The following is a 24,271-nucleotide window of genomic DNA, read 5'->3' as shown; positions in this document are numbered from 1 at the left end:
CGGGGCTTAGCCGCAACCGGCCGGCTCATGCCCGTACTGCGCATGCTCGGAGCCGAAGGGCGGGGCCGCGCCCAGCTCCTCTCCGCGCATGCTCAGCTCTTGGGGGCGGGGCCACGCACAGACAGGGGACGCCCCTCTCTGCGCATGCTCGGAGCCGAGGGGCGGGGCCGCGCCGAACGAGGGGACGCCCCGCGCCTCTCCGCGCATGCTCAGCTCTTGGGGGCGGGGCCACGCTCAGACAGGGGACGCCCCGCCCCTCGCCGCCTCTCTCTGCGCATGCTCAGACCTGGGGGGGGCGCGCAAAGCGAGGGGACGCCCCACCCCTCGTTTTTCTGCGCATGCTCAGAATTGGGGGCGGGGCCACAGAGAGTGAGGAGACACCCCGCCCCTCACCTCTCCTCCCTGCGCATGCTCAGACTTCGGAAGCGGGGGGGGGGGGGGGGGAAGCAGGAGGTGACGCCCCGTCCCTCGCCTATCTGCGCATGCCCAGACCTGGGAGGCCTTACCTCCCTCCCCTCCCCACAGTACCTGTGTATATGTATATATGCTTATACGGATTTATTACTCTATGTATTGATTGATTTTACTTGTACATATCTATTCCATTTATTTTATTTTGTTAATATGTTTGGTTTTGTTCTCTGTCTCTCCCTTTTAGACTGTGAGCCCGCTGTTGGGTAGGAACCGTCTCTAGATGTTGATGACTTGGACTTCCCAAGTGCTTAGTACAGTGCTTTGCACACAGTAAGCGCTCAATAAATACGATTGATTGATTGAACGAATGAATGAATGACTGAACGAGTCTCGTCTCTTCTTTGGGGGCGGGGCCACAGAGAGTAAGGGGGCGCCCCGCCCCTCCTCCCTGCGCATGCTCAGCCTTGGGGGGCGAGACCACGCAGAGCCGGGGGAACTCCCCGCCCCTCGTCTCTTCTTTCTGCGCATGTTCAGGCTTGGGGGACGGGGCCATAGAGAGTGAGGGGGCGCCCCGCCCCTCGCCTCTCCTCCCCGCGCATGCTCAGCCTGGGGGCGGGGCCACGCTTTGCGAGGGGACGCCCCGCCCTCTCCACGCGTGCTCAGCTCTGGGGGGGCGTGGCCACGCAGAGGCGTGGGACGCCCCGCCCCGCCTCTCTTCTTTCGGCGCATGCTCAGCCTTGGGGGCGGGGCCACGCCTTGCGCGCGGGCGCCCCGCCCCTCTCCGCGCATGCTCAGATCTGAGCCGGGGGACGCCCCGCCCCTCGCCTCTCCTTCCTGCGCATGCCCGGACCTGGGGGGGCGGGGCCAGGCAGAGGGAGGGGGCCGCCCCCGCCCCCGGCCGCGCATGCTCAGAGGCCGCCGCCGTCGTCACTTCCGGTTCCGGCGTCTCTTCCGGTCCGGTCGGGCGGCCGCGGCCCCGCCGCCATGAACCGGTTCTTCGGGAAAGCCAAGCCCAAGGCGCCGCCGCCAAGCCTCACCGACTGCATCGGCACGGTCAGGAAACGCACAAACACACTCACACGTACACCGTACTGAGCGCCTCCTCTGTGGGCGCAGCGCCGTGCTGAGCGCCTCCTGAGGGCACAGCGCCGTGCTGAGCGCCTCCTGAGGGCAGAGCGCCGTGCTGGGCGCCTCCTGAGGGCAGAGCGCCGTGCTGGGCGCCTCCTGAGGGCACAGCGCCGTGCTGAGCGCCTCCTGAGGGCAGAGCTCCGTGCTGAACGCCTCCTGAGGGCAGAGCGTCGTGCTGAGCGCCTCCTGAGGGCAGAGCGCCGTGCTGAGCGCCTCCTGAGGGCAGAGCACCGTGCTGAGCGCCTCCTGAGGGCAGAGCTCCGTGCTGGGCGCCTCCTGAGGGCAGAGCACCGTGCTGAGCGCCTCCTGTGGGCACAGCACCTTGCTGAGGGCAGAGCTCCGTGCTGAACGCCTCCTGAGGGCAGAGCGCCGTGCTGAGCGCCTCCTGAGGGCAGAGCACCGTGCTGGGCGCCTCCTGAGGGCACAGCGCCGTGCTGGGCGCCTCCTGAGGGCCGAGCACCGTGCTGAGCGCCTCCTGAGGGCAGAGCGCCGTGCTGGGCGCCTCCTGAGGGCACAGCGCCGTGCTGGGCGCCTCCTGAGGGCAGAGCACCGTGCTGAGCGCCTCCTGAGGGCAGAGCTCCGTGCTGAGCGCCTCCTGAGGGCAGAGCGCCGTGCTGAGCGCCTCCTGAGGGCAGAGCGCCTTGCTGAGCGCCTCCTCTGTGTACAGCACCGTGCTGAGCGCCTCCTGAGGGCCGAGCACCGTGCTGAGCGCCTCCTGAGGGCCGAGCACCGTGCTGAACGTCTCCTGAGGGCCGAGCCCCGTGCTGGGCGCCTCCTGAGGGCAGAGCACCGTGCTGAGCGCCTCCTGTGGGCACAGCACCTTGCTGGGCGCCTCCTGAGGGCAGAGCGCCTTGCTGAGTGCCTCCTCTGTGTACAGCACCGGGCTGAGCGCCTCCTGTAGGCACAGCACCGTGCTGAGCGCCTCCTGAGGGCAGAGCGCCGTGCTGGGCGCCTCCTGAGGGCACAGCGCCGTGCTGAGCGCCTCCTGAGGGCACAGCACCGTGCTGGGCGCCTCCTGAGGGCAGAGCACCGTGCTGAGCGCCTCCTGTGGGCACAGCACCTTGCTGAGCGCCTCCTGAGGGCACAGCGCCGTGCTGAGCGCCTCCTGAGGGCACAGCGCCGTGCTGGGCGCCTCCTGAGGGCACAGCGCCGTGCTGAGCGCCCCCTGAGGGCAGAGCGCCGTGCTGGGCACCTCCTGAGGGCACAGCGCCGTGCTGAGCGCCTCCTGAGGGCAGGGCACCGTGCCGAGCGCTTCCCCTGTGTAGAGCACCGTGCTGAGTGCCTCCTGAGGGCGCAGCACCGTGCTGAGCGCCTCCTGTGGGCACAGCACCGTGCTGACCGCTTTGTCTGTGCAGAGCACCGTGCTGAGCGCCTCCTGTGGGCAGAGCACCGTGCTGAGCGCCTCCTGCGGGCAGAGCACTTTGCTGAACGTCTCCTGAGGGCAGAGCACCGTGCTGAGCGCCTCCTGAGGGCAGAGCACCGTGCTGAGCGCCTCCTGAGGGCAGAGCGCTGTCCTGAGTGCCTCCTGTGGGCACAGCGCCGTGCTGAGCGCTTCCTCTGTGTAGAGCACCGTGCTGAACGCCTCCTGTGGGCACAGCGCCTTGCTGAGCGCCTCCTGTGGGCACAGCGCAGTGCTGAGCGCCTCCTGCGGGCAGAGCGCCGTGCTGAGCGCCTCCTGAGGGCAGAGCGCCGTGCTGAGCGCCTCCTGAGGGCAGAGCGCCGTGCTGAGCGCCTCCTGAGGGCACAGCACCTTGCTGAGCGTTTCCTGTGGGTACAGCACCTTGCTGAGCGCCTCCTGAGGGCACAGCACCGTGCTGAGCGTCTCCTGTGGGTACAGCGCCGTGCTGAGCTCCTCCTGTGGGCACAGCGCCGTGCTGGGCGCCTCCTCTGTGTAGAGCACCGTGCTGAGCGCCTCCTGTGGGCACAGCGCCGTGCTGAGCGCCTCCTCTGTGTAGAGCACCGTGCTGAGCGCCTCCTGTGGGCACAACACTGTGCTGAGCCCCTCCTGTGGGCACAGCGCCGTACTGAGCGCCTCCTCTGTGTAGAGCACCGTGCCGAGCGCCTTCTCTGTGTAGAGCACCGTGCTGAGCGCCTCCTTTGTGTAGAGCACCGTGCTGAGCGCCTCCTGAGGGCAGAGCTCCGTGCTGAGCGCTTCCTGTGGGTACAGCGCCGTGCTGGGCGCCTCCTTTGTGTAGAGCACCGTGCTGAGCTCTTCCTCTGTGTAGAGCACCGTGCTGAGCGCCTCCTATGGGCACAGCACCTTGCTGAGCGTCCCCTGGGGGCACAGCGCCTTGCTGAGCGCCTCCTCTGTGTAGAGCATTGTGCTGAGCACCTCCTGTGGGCACAGCTCCGTGCTGAGCACCTCCTGTGGGCACAGCACCGTGCTGACTGCCTCCTGAGGGCAGGGCACCGTGCTGAGCGCTTCCTCTGTGTAGAGCACCGTGCTGAGCGCCTCCTATGGGCACAGCACCTTGCTAAGCGTCCCCTGTGGGCACAGCGCTGTGCTGAGCGTCTCCGCTGTGTAGAGCGCCGTGCTGAACGCCTCCTGTGAGCACAGCGCCGTGCTGGGCGCCTCCTTTGTGTAGAGCGCTGTGCTGAGCGCTTCCTGGGGGCACAGCGCTGTGCTGAGCGCCTCCTGTGAGCCCAGCACCATGCTGAGCTCCTGCTGTGGGCACAGCACTGTGCTGAGCTCCTGCTGTGCTCAGAGCACCGTGCTGAGTTCCTGGAGCTTGCTCAGCACTGTGCCGACCGCCTACTGTGTGCACAACACTGCGCTGAGCTCTTGCCGAGTGCACAGCACTGCGCTGAGCGTCTGCCGCGGGCGGAGCACTGTGCTGAGCCCCTGCTGTCTGCACAGCACCATACTGAGGGCCTGCTGTGTTGCAGAGCCCTTTGCTGAGCGTCTGCCGTGTGCACAACACTGTGCTGAGCACCGACTATGTGCAGAGCACTGTACTGAGCGCTTACTGTGCGCAGAGCTCTGCACTGAGTGCACCGTGCAAAGCTCCGCTGAGCACCTGCAGTGTGCAGGGCACTGTACTGAGTGCTCGGGAGAGCGGAGAGCTCTGCACTGAGTGCACTGTGCAAAGCTCCACTGAGCACCTGCAGTGTGCAGGGCACTGTACTGAGTGCTCGGGAGAGTCCAGTGCAACAGAATGAGCAGACATAAAGTCGTTGCCCCTGCCCGGAGGCCAGTTGGTGCCCCATTTAGGCCTGGCCGGGTGTGCTCTTCATCATCACTTCCCCTGCAAAATCATAATAATAATAATAATAATAATAATAATAATAATGGCATTTATTGAGCACTTACTATGTGCAAGGCACTAATCATAATAACGATAATAATGGTATTTATTGGGCACTTACTATGTGCAAGGCACTGTTCTGAGCGCTGGGGAGGTTACCAGGTGACCAGGTTGTCCCACCGGGTGTGCTCTTCATCATCGCTTCCCCTGCAAAATAATAATAATAATAATAATAATAATAATAATGGCATTTATTGAGCACTTACTACGTGCAAGGCACTAATCATAATAACGATAATAATGGTATTTATTGGGCACTTACTATGTGCAAGGCACTGTTCTGAGCGCTGGGGAGGTTACCAGGTGACCAGGTTGTCCCACGGGGGGCTCACAGTCTTAAACCCCATTTTCCAGACGAGGGAACTGAGGCCCAGTGAAGGGACTTGCCCCAAGTCACACAGTTGGCGGAGCCGGGATTCGAACCCACGACCTCCGACTCCAAAGCCCGGGCTCTTTCCCCCGAGCCACGCTGCTCTGGGCCTCACTTCCCTCGTCTGTAAAATGGGGATGAAGACTGAGAGCCCCGCGCGGGACCTTGATTACCTTGTAGCCTCCCAGCGCTTAGAACAGTGCTTGGCACATAGTAAGCGCTTAACAAATAATAATAATAATGGCATTTGTTAAGCGCTTACTATGTGCCAAGCACTGTTCTAAGCACTGGGGGGATACAAGGTGATCAGGTTGTCCCACGGGGGGCTCACAGTTTTAATCCCCATTTTCCAGAGGAGGGAACTGAGGCCCAGAGCAGTTGAGTGACTTGCCCAAGGTCACACAGTGGTGGAGCTGGGATTCGAACCCATGACCTCTGACTCCAAACCCCGGGCTCTTTCCCCAGAGCCACGCTGCTGTGGGCCTCGCTTCCCTCATCTGTAAAATGGGGATGAAGACTGAGAGCCCCACGCGGGACCTTGATTACCTTGTAGCCTCCCAGCGCTTAGAACAGTGCTTGGCACATAGTAAGCGCTTAACAAATAATAATAATAATGGCATTTGTTAAGCGCTTACTATGTGCCAAGCACTGTTCTAAGCGCTGGGGGGGGGGGGATACAAGGTGATCAGGTTGTCCCACGCGGGGCTCACAGTTTTAATCCCCATTTTCCAGAGGAGGGAACTGAGGCTCAGAGCAGTTGAGTGACTTGCCCAAGGTCACACAGCAGCTTAGAACAGGGCTTTGCACATAGTAAGCGCTTAATAAATGCCATTATTATTATTATTATTATTATTATGTGGTGGAGCTGGGATTCGAACCCACGACCCCTGACTCCAAAGCCCGGGCTCTTTCCACTGAGCCTCCATACCAACATTATAATTCTTATTTATTCTGATGGTACTGACGCCTGCCTACTTGTTTTGCTGCCCGTCTCCCCACTTCTAGACCGCGAGCCTGTCGTTGGGCAGGGACCGTCTCTGTTGCCGAATTGTACTTCCCAAGCGCTTAGTACAGTGCTCTGCACACAGTAAGCGCCCAATAAATACGATCTGAGTGAACGAACGAATGCTTCCTCCCCCAGATCCCCAGCTAACCCGGTCTCGGCGCGCTTTTTTCTCTCCCTGTCCGATTTTGGTCGCCGACGTAGTTGTGGGGAACCGGGAATAGGCGTCCATCTGGGCGTACGGAACTGAATTAAACGCCTCCGTCTTTCCCCCCGAAGGTGGACAGCAGGGCGGAGTCAATCGACAAGAAGATCGCGAGGCTGGACGCCGAGCTGGTGAAGTATAAGGATCAGATAAAGAAGATGAGAGAGGGACCGGCCAAGGTACGTCCCTCCGTGCGGTGAATAAATAGCAAGGCCTTCAACCGGTCGCTTAAACACTGTTCTGGTAATAATAATAATAATAATAATAATGATAATAATAATAATAATGATGGTATTTGGTCCGTCCAGGCGGTGAATAAATAGCAAGTCCTTCAACCGGTCACTTAAACATTGTTCTGGCAATAATAATAATAATAATGATGGTGGTATTTGGTCCGTCCGGGCGGTGAATAAATAGCAAGTCCTTCAACCGGTCGCTTAAACACTGTTCTGGTAATAATAATAATAATAATAATGATAATAATAATAATAATAATGATGGTGGTATTTGGTCCGTCCGTGCGGTGAATAAATAGCAAGTCCTTCAACCGGTCGCTTAAACATTGTTCTGGTAATAATAATAATAATAATAATTATGATGGTATTTGGTCCCTCCGTGCGGTGAATAAATAGCAAGGCCTTCAACCGGTCGCTTAAACATTGTTCTGGTAATAATAATAATAATAATAATGATGGTGGTATTTGGGCCGTCCGTGCGGTGAATAAATAGCAAGTCCTTCAGCCGGTCGCTTAAACACTGTTCTGGTAATAATAATAATAATAATAATGATGGTGGTGTTTGGTCCGTCCGGGCGGTGAATAAATAGCAAGGCCTTCAACCGGTCGCTTAAACACTGTTCTGGTAATAATAATAATGATGATAATAATAATAATAATAATAATAATAATAATAATGATGGTGTTGTTTGGTCCGTCCGTGCGGTGAATAAATAGCAAGTCCTTCAACCGGTCGCTTAAACATTGTTCTGGTAATAGTAATAATAATAATGATGGTGGTATTTGGTCCATCCGTGCGGTGAATAAATAGCAAGTCCTTCAACCGGTCGCTTAAACACTGTTCTGGTAATAATAATAATAATAATAATAATGATGATGGTGGTGTTTGGTCCGTCCGGGCGGTGAATAAATAGCAAGCCCTTCAACCGGTCGCTTAAACACTGTTCTGGTAATAATAATAATAATAGTAATAATGATGGTGGTGTTTGGTCCGTCCGTGCGGTGAATAAATAGCAAGTCCTTCAACCGGTCGCTTAAACATTGTTCTGGTAATAATAATAATAATAATAATGATGGTGGTATTTGGTCCGTCCGTGCGGTGAATAAATAGCAAGGCCTTCAACCGGTCGCTTAAACATAGTTCTGGTATAATAATAATAATAATAATGATGGTGGTGTTTGGTCCCTCCGTGCGGTGAATAAATAGCAAGTCCTTCAACCGGTCGCTTAAACACTGTTCTGGTAATAATAATAATAATAATAATGATGGTGGTGTTTGGTCCGTCCGGGCGGTGAATAAATAGCAAGTCCTTCAACCGGTCGCTTAAACACTGTTCTGGTAATAATAATAATGATAATAATAATAATGATGATGGTGGTGTTTGGTCTGTCCGGGCGGTGAATAAATAGCAAGTCCTTCAACTGGTCGCTTAAACACTGTTCTGGTAATAATAATAATGATAATAATAATAATGATGATGGTGGTGTTTGGTCTGTCCGGGCGGTGAATAAATAGCAAGTCCTTCAACCAGTCGCTTAAACGCTGTTCTGGTAATAATAATGATAATAATAATAATAATAATGATGGTGGTATTTGGTCCGTCCGTGCGGTGAATAAATAGCAAGTCCTTCAACCGGTTGCTTAAACACTGTTCTGGTAATAATAATAATAATAATAATAATAATAATGATGGTGGTATTTGGTCCCTCCGTGCGGTGAATAAATAGCAAGTCCTTCAACCAGTCGCTTAAACACTGTTCTGGTAATAATAATAATAATAATGGTATTTGTTAAGCGCTTACTTTGTGAGCGGCAGCGTGGCTCAGTGGAAAGAACCTGGGCTTGGGAGCCAGAGGTCGTGGGTTCTAATCCTGGGTCCGCCGCGTGTCAGCTGTGTGACCTTGGGCAAGTCACTTAACTTCTCTGTGCCTCAGTTACCTCAACTGTAAAATGGGGATTAAGAATGTGAGCCCCCCGTGGGACAACCTGATCACCTTAAAACCTCCCCAGCGCTTAGAACAGTGCTTGGCACATAGTAAGCGCTTAAGAAGTGCCATTATTATTGCTATTCTCTGAGCCTCAGTTCCCTCATCTGTAAAATGGGGATTAATAATGTGAGCCCCCCTTGGGACAACCTGATCACCTTGTAACCTCCCCAGCGCTTAGAACAGTGCTTTGCACACAGTAAGCGCTTAACAAGTGCCATTATTATTCTCTGAGCCTCAGTTACCTCATCTGGCAAATGGGGATGAAGACTGTGAGCCCCCCGTGGGACAAACTGATCACCTTCCCCGCGAAACGGCGCAACGGGGGACGGTCCGAGGAGACGTCGACGGCTGGGGCTACGATCCCGAGCCGATTTTCCCCCCCCTTTTCCCGGTCAAATCTGAATCTCTCCCTTTTCTGCTTTCAGAACATGGTGAAACAGAAAGCCCTGCGGGTGCTCAAACAGAAACGAATGTAAGTCTGCGAGACCCGGGGCGAAGGAATTGATCGCAGTGCAAACGATCGGTGCGGCGCCGTTGCCCCTCTTCCGTTGAGAAGCAGCGTGGCTCAGCGGGAGGAGCCCGGGGTCTTGGGTTCAAATCCCGGCTCCGCCAGTTGTCAGCTGGGTGACTTCGGGCGAGTCGCCTCACTTCTCTGGGCCTCGGTTCCCTCGTCTGGAAAATGGGGATTCATTCATAATAATAATGTTGGTATCCGTTAAGCGCTTACTACGTGCCAAGCACTGTTCTAAGCGCTGCGATAGAGAAGTGAGGCGACTCACCCGAGGTCACACAGCAGACAGTTGTCGGAGCGGGGACTGGAACCCGGGTCCTGCCGACTCCAAGGCCCGTGCTGTGTCCACTAAGCCGTGTATGAATTGTATTGTATGAATTTATTACTCTATTTGTGTATTTCTTTTATTTGTGCAGATTTATTCTATTTATTTTATTTTGTTAATATGTTTCGTTTTGTTCTGTGTCTCCCCCTTCTAGACTGTGAGCCCGCTGTTGGGGAGGGACTGTCTCTATGTGTTGCCAACTTGTACTTCCCAAGCGCTTAGTCCAGTGCTGTGCACACAGTAAGCGCTCAATAAATACGATTGATGATGATGATGATAGATACAAGGTAATCAGGTTGTCCCACGAGGGGCTCCCAGTCTTCTCTGTCTCCCCCTTTTAGACTGTGAGCCCACTGTTGGGTAGGGACTGTCCCTATATGTTGCCAGTTTGTACTTCCCAAGCGCTTAGTACAGTGCTCTGCGCATAGTAAGCGCTCAATAAATACGATTGATTGATTGATTCATCCCCATTTTACAGATGAGGGAACTGAGGCCCAGAGAAGCGAAGGGACTTGTCCAGCGTCACACAGCTGACAAGTGGCAGAGCCGGGATTTGAACCCGCGACCTCTGACTCCATAAGCCCGGGCTCTTTCCACTGAGCCACGCTGCTTCATCCATTCAGTCGTGTTTATTGAGCGCTTACTGCGTGCAGAGCACTGGACTAAGCGCTTGGGAAGTCCCAAGTCGGCGACATATAGAGGCGGTCCCTACCCAACAGCGGGCTCACAGTCTAGAAGGGGGAGACAGGCGACAAAACAAGGCATATTAACAAAATAAAATAAATAGAATAAATATGTACAAATCAAATAAATAGAGTAATAAATCCATACAAACATATATACATATATACAGGTGCTGTGGGGAGGGGAAGGAGGTAAGGCGGGGGGATGGGGAGGGGGATTAAGACTGTGAGCCCCCCATGGGACAACCTGATCACCTTGTAACCTCCCCAGCGCTTAGAACAGTGCTTGGCACATAGTAAGCGCTTAATAAATGCCATTATTATTATTATTATTATTATGGGGGACAACCTGATTACCTCGTGTGTACCCCAGCGCTTGGAACGGTGCTTGGCACATAGTAAGCGCTTAACAAATACCATTATTATTATTATCATTATTGCTAAGTGGTTATTATTATTATTATTATTTTTATTACGGGGGACAACCTGATTACCTCGTGTGTACCCCAGCACTTGGAACGTGCTTGGCACGTAGTAAGCACTTAGCAAATACCATTATTATTATTATTATCATTATTGCTAAGTGGTTATTATTATTATTACGGGGGACAACCTGATTACCTCGTGTGTACCCCAGCGCTTGGAACGGTGCTTGGCACATAGTAAGCGCTTAACAAATACCATTATTATTATTACCATTATTGCTAAGTGGTTATTATTATTATTATTATTATTATTATTATTAGCTAAGTGGTTATTATTATTATTACGGGGGACAACCTGATTACCTCGTGTGTACCCCAGCGCTTGGAACGGTGCTTGGCACATAGTAAGCGCTTAACCAATACCATTATTATTATTATCATTATTGCTAAGTGGTTATTATTATTATTACGGGGGACAACCTGATTACCTCGTGTGTACCCCAGCGCTTGGAACGGTGCTTGGCACATAGTAAGCGCTTAACAAATACCATTATTATTATTACCATTATTGCTAAGTGGTTATTATTATTATTATTACGGGGGACAACCTGATTACCTCGTGTGTACCCCAGCGCTTGGAACGGTGCTTGGCACGTAGTAAGCGCTGAACAAATACCATTATTATTATTATCATTATTGCTAAGTGGTTATTATTATTATTACGGGGGACAACCTGATTACCTCGTGTGTACCCCAGCGCTTGGAACGGTGCTTGGCACGTAGTAAGCGCTTAACAAATACCATTATTATTATTATTATCATTATTGCTAAGTGGTTATTATTATTATTACGGGGGACAACCTGATTACCTCGTGTGTACCCCAGCGCTTGGAACGGTGCTTGGCACGTAGTAAGCGCTTAACCAATACCATTATTATTATTATCACTATTGCTAAGTGGTTATTATTATTATTATTATTACGGGGGACAACCTGATTAACTCGTGTGTACCCCAGCGCTTGGAACGGTGCTTGGCACATAGTAAGCGCTTAACAAATACCATTATTATTATTACCATTATTGCTAAGTGGTTATTATTATTATTATTACGGGGGACAACCTGATTTACCTCGTGTGTACCCCAGCGCTTGGAACGGTGCTTGGCACATAGTAAGCGCTTAACAAATACCATTATTATTATTACCATTATTGCTAAGTGGTTATTATTATTATTATTACTGGGGACAACCTAATTACCTCGTGTGTACCCCAGCGCTTGGAACGGTGCTTGGCACGTAGTAAGCGCTTAACAAATACCATTATTATTATTATCATTATTGCTAAGTGGTTATTATTATTATTACGGGGGACAACCTGATTACCTCGTGTGTACCCCAGCGCTTGGAACGGTGCTTGGCACATAGTAAGCGCTTAACAAATACCATTATTATTATTATCATTATTGCTAAGTGGTTATTATTATTATTACGGGGGACAACCTGATTACCTCGTGTGTACCCCAGCGCTTGGAACGGTGCTTGGCACATAGTAAGCGCTTAACAAATACCATTATTATTATTATTATCATTATTGCTAAGTGGTTATTATTATTATTACGGGGGACAACCTGATTACCTCGTGTGTACCCCAGCGCTTGGAACGGTGCTTGGCACATAGTAAGCGCTTAACCAATACCATTATTATTATTATTATCGTTATTGCTAAGTGGTTATTATTATTATTACGGGGGATACCCTGATTACCTCGTGTGTACCCCAGCGCTTGGAACGGTGCTTGGCACGTAGTAAGCGCATAACAAATACCATTATTATTATTATTATCATTATTGCTAAGTGGTTATTATTATTATTACGGGGGACAACCTGATTACCTCGTGTGTACCCCAGCGCTTGGAACGGTGCTTGGCACATAGTAAGCGCTTAACAAATACCATTATTATTATTATTATCGTTATTGCTAAGTGGTTATTATTATTATTACGGGGGACACCCTGATTACCTCGTGTGTACCCCAGCGCTTGGAACGGTGCTTGGCACGTAGTAAGCGCATAACAAATACCATTATTATTATTATTATCATTATTGCTAAGTGGTTATTATTATTATTACGGGGGACAACCTGATTACCTCGTGTGTACCCCAGCGCTTGGAACGGTGCTTGGCACGTAGTAAGCGCATAACAAATACCATTATTATTGTTATTATCATTATTGCTAAGCGGTTATTATTATTATTACGAGGGACAACCTGATTACCTCGTGGGTACCCCAGCGCTTGGAACGGTGCTTGGCACGTAGTAAGCGCTGAACAAATACCATTATTATTATTATCATTATTGCTAAGTGGTTATTATTATTATTATTACGGGGGACAACCTGATTTACCTCGTGTGTACCCCAGCGCTTGGAACGGTGCTTGGCACATAGTAAGCGCTTAACAAATACCATTATTATTATTATCATTTTTGCTAAGTGGTTATTATTATTATTACGGGGGACAACCTGATTACCTCGTGTGTACCCCAGCGCTTGGAACGGTGCTTGGCACGTAGTAAGCGCATAACAAATACCATTATTATTGTTATTATCATTATTGCTAAGCGGTTATTATTATTATTACGGGGGACAACCTGATTACCTCGTGTGTACCCCAGCGCTTGGAACGGTGCTTGGCACGTATTAAGCGCTTAACAAATACCATTATTATTATTATCATTATTGCTCAGTGGCGGAGCCGGGCTAAGCGCTTAACAAATACCATTATTACCATTATTGCTAAGCGGCGGAGCCGGGATTAGAACCCACGACCCGACTCCCAGCCTTTCAGGCTTCCCAGGGAATCCCAAAACCCCGCCCTCTCCATGGTATTTCCTCTCCTGGGAACTAGGAAGTAGGTAGACCTCTCTGTTTTCTTGCTTCCCGGTTGTGAAAATGATCCCTCTCCCTGCAGCCGGCCTTTCGTGAACTTGCGATTTTCATGAGCGAAGCCAGTCCCGTTTTAAATTCTCAATTTAACGCCAACAGGTACGAGCAGCAGCGGGATAATCTGTCACAGCAGTCTTTTAATATGGAGCAGGCCAATTACACCATCCAGTCCCTGAAGGACACCAAAACTACGGTAGAGAGAAAACGCTGTTTTCTTCCATATTTTTTTTTTTTTCAAATGGCCTATTTAAAAATAACGCCCACACACATCTGCCCGTGGTTTTTGTTTCTTAGGTCGATGCTATGAAATTGGGGGTGAAAGAAATGAAGAAAGCCTATAAGCAAGTCAAAATTGATCAGATCGAGGTAAGACCTGTGCTGAAGCCTGTATATATGTAGATATTTATTACTCTATTTATTTATTTTACTTGTACATATCTATCCTATTTATTTTATTTATTACTGTATTTATTTATTTATTTTACTTGTACATATCTATCCTATTTATTTTATTTTGTTAGTATGTTTGGTTTTGTCCTCTGTCTCCCCCTTTTAGACTGCGAGCCCACCGTTGGGTAGGGACTGTCTCTATATGTTGCCAATTTGTACTTCCCAAGCGCTTAGTCCAGTGCTCTGCACATAGTAAGCGCTCAATGACTGTCTCTATATGTTGCCAATTCGTACTTCCCAAGCACTTAGTCCAGTGCTCTGCACATAGTAAGCGCTCAATAAATACGATTGATGATGATGATTGATGATGATGATGATGAAGCCAAGCCGAGCAGATGCAAGCGCATCTTTGTCTTTTGAAAGGATCGTCCCTCGGGTTGCAGATGTCTTTCCTCCCTGTCATTCATTCATTCAGTCGTGTTTACTGAGCGCTTACTGTGTGCAGAGCACTGTACTGAGCGCCTGGGAAGTCCAAGACGGCAGCGTATAGAGACGGTCCCTACCCAACAACGGGCTCACAGTCTGGAAGGGGGAGACACACAACAAAACAAAACAAGCCGCGTGGCTCAGTGGAAAGAGCCCGGGCTTTGGAGTCAGGGGTCGTGGGTTCAAATCCCGGCTCTGCCAATTGTCAGCTGTGTGACCTTGGGCAAGTCACTTCTCTGGGCCTCAGTTCCCTCATCTGGAAAATGGGGGTTGACTGTGAGCCCCCCGTGGGACAACCTGATCACCTTGTAACCCCCCCAGCGCTTAGAACAGTGCTTTGCACATAGTAAGCTCTTAATAAATCCCATCATTATTATTATTATGTTTTTCTAGTAAAAACTATACCTGTCCGTCGCCTCTCAACCATTTTTTTTTTGGCGGAGGTGGGCGGGGAGGGCTCATTATTACGTAATGAACAACTTAAACTTACAGGCTGAGCACTGACGTAGTCAGACGGTGACTGCCGTTCTTGCTTGGATCGGGGGGCTGTTTTAATTTCGCTTTTTCAGGGGAGCCTCTCATAGAAATGGTTGTCAGCAGGAGAAAAATCAATCAATCAATCGTATTTATTGAGCGCTTACTGTGTGCAGAGCACTGTGCTAAGCGCTTGGGAAGTCCAAGTTGGCAACATATAGAGACGGTCCTTACCCGACAGTGGGCTCACAGTCTAGAAGGGGGAGACAGAGAACAAAACCAAACATACTAACAAAATAAAATAAATAGAATAGATATGTACAAGTAAAATAAATAAATAGAGTAATAAATATGTACAAACATATATACAGGTGCTGTGGGGAAGGGAAGGAGGTGAGGCGGGGGGATGGAGAGGAGCCCCTCTTCAACTTGTGGGTTCCACGCAGGCCATCCCAGATGGACTAATTTACTCTCATTCAATCGTATTTATTGAGCGCTTACTGTGTGCAGAGCACTGTACTAAGCGCTTGCGAAGTACAAGTTGGCAACATATAGAGACAGTCCCTACCCAACAGTGGGCTCACAGTCTAAAAAGCGCTTAGTACAGTGCTCTGTACACAGCAAGTGCTCAATAAATACGATTGAATGAATGAATGAGCAGGGACTGTGTCCAACCTTGCATCCACCCCAGCGCTTAAAACAGTGTCTGCCACGTAGTAAGCGCTTAACAAATACGATAATTATTATTAAACTAGGCCCAGCAGGATCAGTTGAAGTGCCTACGGGAGGAAGAGTTTAGGGGCTGTGAAGGTGAGCGGTAGATCGTTAAGTAGGAAACGGTAGCGGTGAGCGCAGTAATAATAATAACAATAATGATAGCATTCATTAAGCGCTTACTATGTGCAAAGCACCGTCAGCTAGAGGATGCTTACGTTCCTGCTAAGGTCAAGTCATTTTTTGTCGACTGGGCTTGAGCCGTTCCCTTCCTGATGCTTCGGTTTCGTTTAGAGCGTCGTTACCTTCACAGAAAAAGAAAAATAATTAAAAAAAAAAAGTCTCCCTCCAGGATATACAAGACCAGCTGGAGGATATGATGGAAGATGCAAATGAAATTCAGGAAGCACTGAGCCGGAGTTACGGAACGCCGGAGATCGATGAAGATGACTTGGAAGCCGGTTAGTTGCGCGTAATTAAACCACGGGGACAGCGGAGTTTCCGCCACCACCGATTTTCCCCCCCTCGGCCTTTTCCCTTTAATAACACGGCTGCACAAGGCTGGCCGTCTTCCCGAGAGATCGCCTCTCTTTTCGGAGGAAACAGAAACACAGCCTTGGTTCTCTTTGATTTTTAAGTCCGTCCTGTAAGTAAATAAATGGTGGTATGACTGAGCCCCTTCCTTCCTCTCCCCCTCGTCCCCCTCTCCATCCCCCCATCTTACCTCCTTCCCTTCCCCACAACACCTGTATATATGTTTGTACATATTTTTTACTCTATTTATTTATTTATTTTATTTGTACATATCTATTCTATTTATTTTATTTTGTTAGTATGTTTGGTTTTGTTCTCTGTCTCCCCCTCTTAGACTGTGAGCCCACTGTTGGGTAGGGACTGTCTCTATATGTTGCCAATTTGGACTTCCCAAGCGCTTAGTACAGTGCTCTGCACACAGTAAGCGCTCAATAAATATGATTGATGATGATGATGATTACTCTATTCGTTTATTTTACTTGTACCTATCTATTCTATTTATTTTATTTTGTTAGTATGTTTGGTTTTGTTCTCCGTCTCCCCCTTTTAGACTGTGAGCCCACTGTTGGGTAGGAACTGTCTCTATATGTTGCCAATTTGGACTTCCCAAGCGCTTAGTACAGTGCTCTGCACATAGTAAGCGCTCAATAAATGCGATTGATGATGATGATGTTTGTACATATTTATTACTCTATTCATTTATTTTGCTTGTACATGTCTATTCTACTTATTTTATTTTGTTAGTATGTTCGGTTTTGTTCTCTGTCTCCCCCTTTTAGACTGGGAGCCCACTGTTGGGTAGGGACTGTCTCTATATGTTGCCAATCTGGACTTCCCAAGCGCTTAGTACAGTGCTCTGCACATAGTAAGCGCTCAATAAATACGATTGATGATGATGTTTGTACATATTTATTACTCTATTTTACTTGTACATATCTATTCTATTTGTTTTATTTTGTTAGTATGTTCGGTTTTGTTCTCTGTCTCCCCTTTTAGACTGGGAGCCCACTGTTGGGTAGGGACCGTCTCTAGATGTTGCCAATTTGTACTTCCCAAGCGCTTAGTACAGTGCTCTGCACATAGTAAGCGCTCAATAAATACGATTGATGATGATGATGATGACTCAGACCAGGGGTCACTCCAGCCCGGGACTCTCTCAGAGGCCCTGAGGAATGATCGCGGGAGCGGTGTGAAGGGGAAACGTTTATCGTCTCCGTCGCTTTCCTTTCCATCGACCCACCGTGCCCAAGCAGAGCCGGCCCGTGGGTTCGGAGAAGCGGAGATTCACTCACTCAATCGTATTTATTGAGCGCTTACTGTGTGCAGAGCACTGTACTAAGCGCTTGGGAAATACAGTTCGGCAACAGAGACGGTCCCTACCCAACGACAGGCTCACGGTCTTGAAGTGGGGAGACGGACAACAAAACAAGTAGGCAGGTGTCAATACCATCAGAATAAATAATAACTGTAACGTTGGTATTGTGACTCAGTGGAAAGAGCCCGGGCTTTGGAGTCAGAGGTCATGGGTTCGAATCCCAGCTCCGCCACATAACAATAATAATAATAATGGCATGTATTAAGCGCTTACTATGTGCAAAGCACCGTTCTAAGCGTGTCCGCTGTGTGACCTTGGGCGAGTCACTCAACCGCTCTGAGCCTCAGTTACCTCCTCTGGAAAATGGGGATTGAGACCGGGAGCCCCGCGTGGGACAACCTGATCACCTTGTATCCCCCCAGCGCTTAGAGCAGTGCTTGGCACATAGTAAGCGCTTAACAAATGCTGTTATTATTATTTGTTAAGCGCTTTGTCCGGGTTTCTGTTGTCGCTTCACCCTCTCCATCCCCCGAAGCCCCCTCGTGTCTCCCGTGATCTTCCGAGAAAGCCATCTTTCTATTCTATTTATTTTATTTTGTTGGTATGTTTGGTTTTGTTCTCCGTCTCCCCCTTTTAGACTGTGAGCCCACTGTTGGGTAGGGACTGTCTCTAGATGTTGCCAATTTGTACTTCCCAAGCGCTTAGTACAGTGCTCTGCACATAGTAAGCGCCCAATAAATACGATTGATCTTTACAGCAACTCTACCCCACCCGACATCTCGCTTTTTGCTAGAGCGTCGCCCGCCGCCGAAAGTAGCTACGGCGTCCGGCAAAAGGATCGCTGGGGGAGCCGTTCCTGTGAATTTTCATTTTTTTCCTGAAATTGTTCCATCCCTGCCTAACTTGACGGTTTCATTTCCAGAACTGGATGCCCTGGGCGATGAGCTGTTAGCGGATGAAGACACCTCTTACTTAGACGAGGCGGCGTCCGCCCCGGCCATCCCGGAAGGAGCGCCTACCGATACGAAAAACAAGGTACAAAACAATTTGTACTTCCCAAGCGCTTAGTACAGTGCTCTGCACACAGTAAGCGCTCAATAAATACGATTGATGATGATGATGATGAAGGTGGGCCCTTTCCATCCTTACGCTGGAGATGGGGGGCGGCGTTTTAAAATGGCATCCGCGACTCAGATGCGAAAGCCTGCAAGACTCAGGCAGGGCAGAGCAAGGGTCCGGTTGTTGTGTTCTTCAACCTGTGGAGCCCGTCCTGGTAAACGTCCCACTCAATCAATCAATCAATCAATCGTATTTATTGAGTGCTTACTGTGTGCAGAGCACTGTACTAAGCGCTTGGGAAGTACAAGCTGGCAACATATAGAGACGGTCCCTACCCAACAGTGGGCTCACAGTCTAGAAGGGGGAGACAGAGAACAAAACCAAACATACTAACAAAATAGAATAGATAGGTACAAGTAAAATAAATAAATAAATAGAGTGATAAATATGTACAAACATATATACAGGTGCTGTGGGGAAGGGAATCCGGCTCTGGTGGGAATTTGTAGAGTCATTCCTCTCCCTTATCTTGCGTCTCATGAAGATCCTTAAATGTCAGACTCTCAAAAGCAACCCAACCCAGTAGGGAAATAATAATAATAATAATGGCATTTATTAAGCGTTTACTACGTGCAAAGCACTGTTCTAAGCGCTGGGGAGGTTACAGGGTGATCAGGATGTCCCACAGGGGGCTCACAGCCTTCATCCCCGTTTGACAAATGAGGTAACTGAGGCACAGAGAAGTTAAGTGACTTCCCCAAAGTCACACAGCTGACAATTGGCAGAGAGTCTCACTGGGCTCGCCGGCGTCACGGCGATGCTTATTCGTCCGATTGTGTTTTGAGTGCTTACCTTTTAGACTGGGAGCCCACTGTTGGGTAGGGACTGTCTCTATATGTTGCCAACTCGGACTTCCCAAGCGCTCAGTACAGTGCTCTGCACACAGTAAGCGCTCAATAAGTACGATTGATTGATTGATTACCACCGAACTACTACAACTTAGCTTCTCTGAATGGAAAAGAGGAGGAGATGGATGGATGATATCAAGGTTGCCCAAGCAGCTACCAGGTGGAGAGCTGAGAGGCGATGTGCGTGAGGAGGGAGAGCCGACAAGACGTATTAAAAATATTTCTCGCTATCCATGCCATTTTGTCAGACTCCCGCCCCTTCCCTCTCTCTGATCAGCTCTTGAGCCTTGGCTACGCTCCCTCCCTTGATCCTTAGCACAGTCCAGACAGACCGAGATCTTCTCCTTCAGATATTTTAACCGTGGTATTCCTCTCCCCCAAATCCTCCAGCGAAATCAGCGAATTTTCCAACCCCTGAGCGAAAGATTCAGTGCGGTGAGTTCACCATTCCCTGGTCAGTCCGGAGAAGCTGATAGTAGCTTTCTCTTTTCAAGAGTTTGCCCCTTCTGCTGAGGATCAGCAAGTTAATACCTGACTGTCGACTCGGGGAAAAACATCTGAGACATCAGTAATCTTCCCGGATACTTTCACTTCAGTCACACCAGCTAAATCCTTTTTCATTAGTATTATTACTACTAATAATAATAATAGTAATGGTACTCGCTAGATGCTTATTATGTGCCAGGCACTGGGGTAGATACGAGTTAATCAGGTTGGAAACAGTCCCTGACCTACACGGGGCTCACAGTCTTATATCTTTTAACATCACAGTCTTTTAGTCCAGCGGTTAGGGAAAACTCTAGTCTTCCCCTTTAGATTGCAGGCTCCTTGTGGGCAGGGAACTCGTCTACCAAATCCGGCGGATTTTTCCCAAGTCATATATGCTGCCGACTTGTATTTCCCAAGCGCTTAGTACAGTGCTCTGCACACGGCGCTCAATAAATACGATTGAAGGAAGTCAGTTGTATTTATGGAGCGCTTATGGCTGGGGTAGATACAAGTTAATCAGGTTGGAAACAGTCCCTGCCCTACACGGGGCTCACAGTCTTATCATCATCATCATCATCAATCGTATTTATTGAGCGCTTACTATGTGCAGAGCACTGTACTAAGCGCTTGGGAAGTACAAATTGGCAACATCTAGAGACAGTCCCTACCCAACAGTGGGCTCACAGTCTCAGAGGGGGAGACAGAGAACAAAACCAAACATACTAACAAAATAAAATAAATAGAATAGATATGTACAAATAAAATAAATAAATGAATAAATAGAGTAATAAATCTGTACAAACATATATACATATATACAGGTGCTGTGGGGAAGGGAAGGAGGTAAGATGGGGGGGATGGAGAGGGGGACGAGGGGAGGTTATCTTTTTTAACATCACAGTTTTTTAGTCCCGAGGTTAGGGAACTCTAGTCTCCCCCTTTAGATTGCAGACTCCTTGTGGGCAGGGAACTCGTCTACCAAATCCGTGGGATTTTTCCCAAGTCATATATGTTGCCGACTTGTATTTCCCAAGCGCTTAGTACAGTGCTCTGCACACCGCGCTCAATAAATACGATTGAAGGAAGGCAGTTGTATTTATGGAGAGCTTATGGCTGGGGTAGATACAAGTTAATCAGGTTGGAAACAGTCCCTGACCTACACGGGGCTCACAGTCTTATCATCATCATCATCATCAATCGTATTTATTGAGCGCTTACTATGTGCAGAGCACTGTACTAAGCGCTTGGGAAGTACAAATTGGCAACATCTAGAGACAGTCCCTACCCAACAGTGGGCTCACAGTCTCAAAGGGGGAGACAGAGAACAAAACCAAACATACTAACAAAATAAAATAAATAGAATAGATATGTATAAATAAAATAAATAAATAGAGTAATAAATAGGTACAAACATATATACATATATACAGGTGCTGTGGGGAAGGAAGGAGGTAAGATGGGGGGGATGGAGAGGGGGACGAGGGGAGGTTATCTTTTTTAACATCACAGTCTTTTAGTCCCGAGGTTAGGGAACTCTAGTCTCCCCCTTTAGATTGCAGGCTCCTTGTGGGCAGGGAACTCGTCTACTAAATCCGGCAGATTTTTCCCGTCATATATGTTGCCGACTTGTATTTCCCAAGCGCTTAGTACAGTGCTCTGCACACAGCGCTCAATAAATACGATTGAAGGAAGGCAGTTGTATTTATGGAGCGCTTATGGTGTACTAAGCGGTTGGTATAATGTTCTGCACAAAGGAAGGGCTCCTTAAATACCTGATCGATTGAGAAGCTTGTCGAGCTCAAATCTCAGTTTCTCCGAAGGGTCGTGAGTGAAATTGCGTCGCTGGTAGGTCTCACCACCCGTTCCTACCCATTTGAACTTGGAAGATTTTTAGGCTATAATTTATAAAAAGGGAGAGCGTTCTTTCATTCCAGCAGTCAACTGCAGTGGCCTTGAGCGATTCGTATCTATGAAAGTGACCTCTTTTAGGAAAGTCAAGCTTTTTAGGCTATAATTTATAAAAAGGGAGAGCGTTCTTTCATTCCAGCAGTTAACTGCAGTGGCTCTGAGCGATTCGTATCTATAAAAGTGACCTCTTTAATGCCATCCGAGAGTTTATCATCCCCGTAACGGGGGAGGATATCGGGCCTATTACAGGCAAACCCCCGTTTAAATAAATAGATGGAAAAGCACTTGGCGTTAGGGTTTTCTCGGTACCTGGCTACGCCCCTTGACGCGACGGGGGTTGGAAAACAGCGAAACTGACCTCAGGCTTTTTCACAGGACGGTGTCCTGGTGGATGAATTTGGTTTGCCGCAGATCCCCGCCACCTAGACCCGAGCCTTCAGCGCGCACGTGAGACGGCCAGTCTCTTTATGCAACTGAACAAAAACACTTTCGGGAACTGGGAAACACTTCGCCTTTCTACGGTCACCGTAGCGGATCCACGTCTTCGTCCCTGTCTTCGAACTAAGGTCTCGTATGCTGAGTTTCTGATTGAAAAAGAAAAAAAAAAAAGGAATCGGTAGCTTTCTTCACCCTTGGTGGCTCAATAAGGCTTTTGCTTTCTTTTATTTATGTGCATTTCTGGAATAGTTAAGCCTGAGGGTGTTTTCTTTCAACTCCGTCGGACGTAATTCTGTGGTATTACCTAGAGAGCTGATGTACTTATAAGGCTCTCTCCACGGTCACACTATTGGACGATTTTGAGCTATTGGTGCAATTTTAATTCTTAACGCAGTATAAATATGTACTCTGCTGGGAAATCGGAGAGGGTCTTGGAGAAGCCTCCTTTCAGCGAAGGGTTGTTTCCGTTGTAGCTCCTCCTCTCCGCGATCGCGGCTGAACTTCACGGTCGCGGTGGGAGACCTGCCGTTTATCTCCCAAACCTCCGCGCCGAAAGCTTCGCCTGGAAATTTCCCCGGGGTCCTAATCCGAAACAAAAATGTACCCTAACACTGGCTGTAATAAATCATTATTTATTAATGCTCTTCCAATGGAATAATTTCAAGACCCTTCTTTCAGACGAAAGCCTGTATCGAAGGAAACTGATCTTCCAGTGGATGACAATGCTCTGCGGAGGGGGGGCTGTGACGTATATCGCGTTTTCCTGGGGCGGCGGAGAACTTGTGTTGGGGGGCAGGGCGTCTTTCCAGCTTTTGGGGGGCAAATTGAAAGTTGTCGATCCATAGAGGAGGCCCAAAGAAGCAAGAACGCCTGGGCTTATTATTTTCCCCAAATTGAATTAATCTGGTGCTATAGAGGCAGAACTGTTGGGATGACAGTGTCCACGCCGTAGGCGAGAAGAGCAGCCATTCACCATGGTGATTATTTTATTTTCTAGTATTTGTTAAGCGCTTACTATGTGCCAGGAACCATCCTAAGCACTGGGGTAGATACAAGGTCATCGGGTTGGACACAGTCCACGCCCCACGTGGGGCTCACGGTCTCCACCCCCATTTTCCAGATGAGGCGATTGAGGCACAGAGAAGGGAAGTGACTTGTCCACGGTCCCACGGCAGGCAAGTGGCAGTGCCGGGATTAGAACCCAGGTCCTTCTGATGCCCGGGCTCCATCCACCGGGCCACACTGCTTCCCAAGGTGAAACGTGGCTGCAGCTCATGCTTTAGAAATTTCAGTCGCGTATAGGTTTTACCTGCAGCCAGAAATATGGTGAATTGTATTCTGGACCAAAAAAAAAAAAAATGTAAGCTCATTGTGGGCAGGGAACTTCATTCAGTCGTATTTATTGAGCGCTTACTGTGTGCAGAGCACTGGACTAAGCGCTTGGGAAGTCCAAGTTGGCAACATCTAGAGACGGTCCCTACCCAACAGCGGGCTCACAGTCTAGAAGTGGGAGACAGAGAACGAAACAAAACATATTAACAGAATAAAATAAATAGAATAAACTTATCTGCTGACTATTGTAGTGTACTCTCCCAAGCGCTTAGTACAGTGCTCTGCACATAGCGTTCAATAAATACCATTGATTGTTGCACATATGGATTAAGGCACACTCATTCGAGATTGTTCTTGATGTAGTAGAGTTCCCCTCTTATCCCTACTCTTCGCTCCCTTAGAACTGCATAGGTGAGCCCTCTTTTAACTCTTTTTTGATTTTTTGATTGATTTTTTTAAAAACAGTATTTGTTAAGCACTTACTACATGTCGAGCACCGTTCGAAAGTGCCGAGGAAGATACCGGTTAATCATCAGGTTGCCTAGCATTCCTGTCCCATGGGGCCCACAGTCAAAATTGGAGGGAGAATGAGTATCTCATCCCTATTTTGCAGCCGGGGAAATTGAGGCACAGAAAAGGTAAATGACTTACCCAAGGTCACGCAGATGGGAGTAGAGCCCAGGCCT

The 24,271-nt window shown here is 49.1% G+C and overlaps 1 protein-coding gene across 1 annotated transcript; it reads left to right on the top strand.

Annotated features, from left to right (window-relative positions):
- Positions 1-1,383: 1,383 nt before the first annotated feature.
- On the top strand, positions 1,384-22,900 carry CHMP5 (charged multivesicular body protein 5). Its single transcript, XM_038770463.1, has 8 exons — positions 1,384-1,467; positions 6,500-6,604; positions 9,076-9,122; positions 13,638-13,731; positions 13,833-13,904; positions 15,955-16,063; positions 18,374-18,486; positions 22,191-22,900. The coding sequence occupies exons 1-8, from the start codon at positions 1,399-1,401 to the stop codon at positions 22,239-22,241; spliced, it is 660 nt and encodes a 219-aa protein (XP_038626391.1). The 5' UTR covers positions 1,384-1,398; the 3' UTR covers positions 22,242-22,900.
- Positions 22,901-24,271: the final 1,371 nt, after the last annotated feature.

This window comes from Tachyglossus aculeatus, chromosome X3 (genome assembly GCF_015852505.1).
Source record: "Tachyglossus aculeatus isolate mTacAcu1 chromosome X3, mTacAcu1.pri, whole genome shotgun sequence".
Taxonomy (NCBI): Eukaryota; Metazoa; Chordata; class Mammalia; order Monotremata; family Tachyglossidae; genus Tachyglossus; species Tachyglossus aculeatus.
This window is presented reverse-complemented; position numbering and strand designations above follow the sequence as displayed.

What these genes read in the sequence shown, in the direction of transcription:
- CHMP5 (XM_038770463.1), top strand. Translation starts at nt 1,399, where the DNA reads ATGAACCGGTTCTTCGGGAAAGCCAAGCCCAAGGCGCCGCCGCCAAGC. An exon ending in TCACCGACTGCATCGGCACG is followed by an intron (nt 1,468 to 6,499) that starts GTCAGGAAACGC and finishes TTCCCCCCGAAG; the next exon opens with GTGGACAGCAGGGCGGAGTC. An exon ending in CTACCGATACGAAAAACAAG is followed by an intron (nt 18,487 to 22,190) that starts GTACAAAACAAT and finishes GCTTTTTCACAG; the next exon opens with GACGGTGTCCTGGTGGATGA.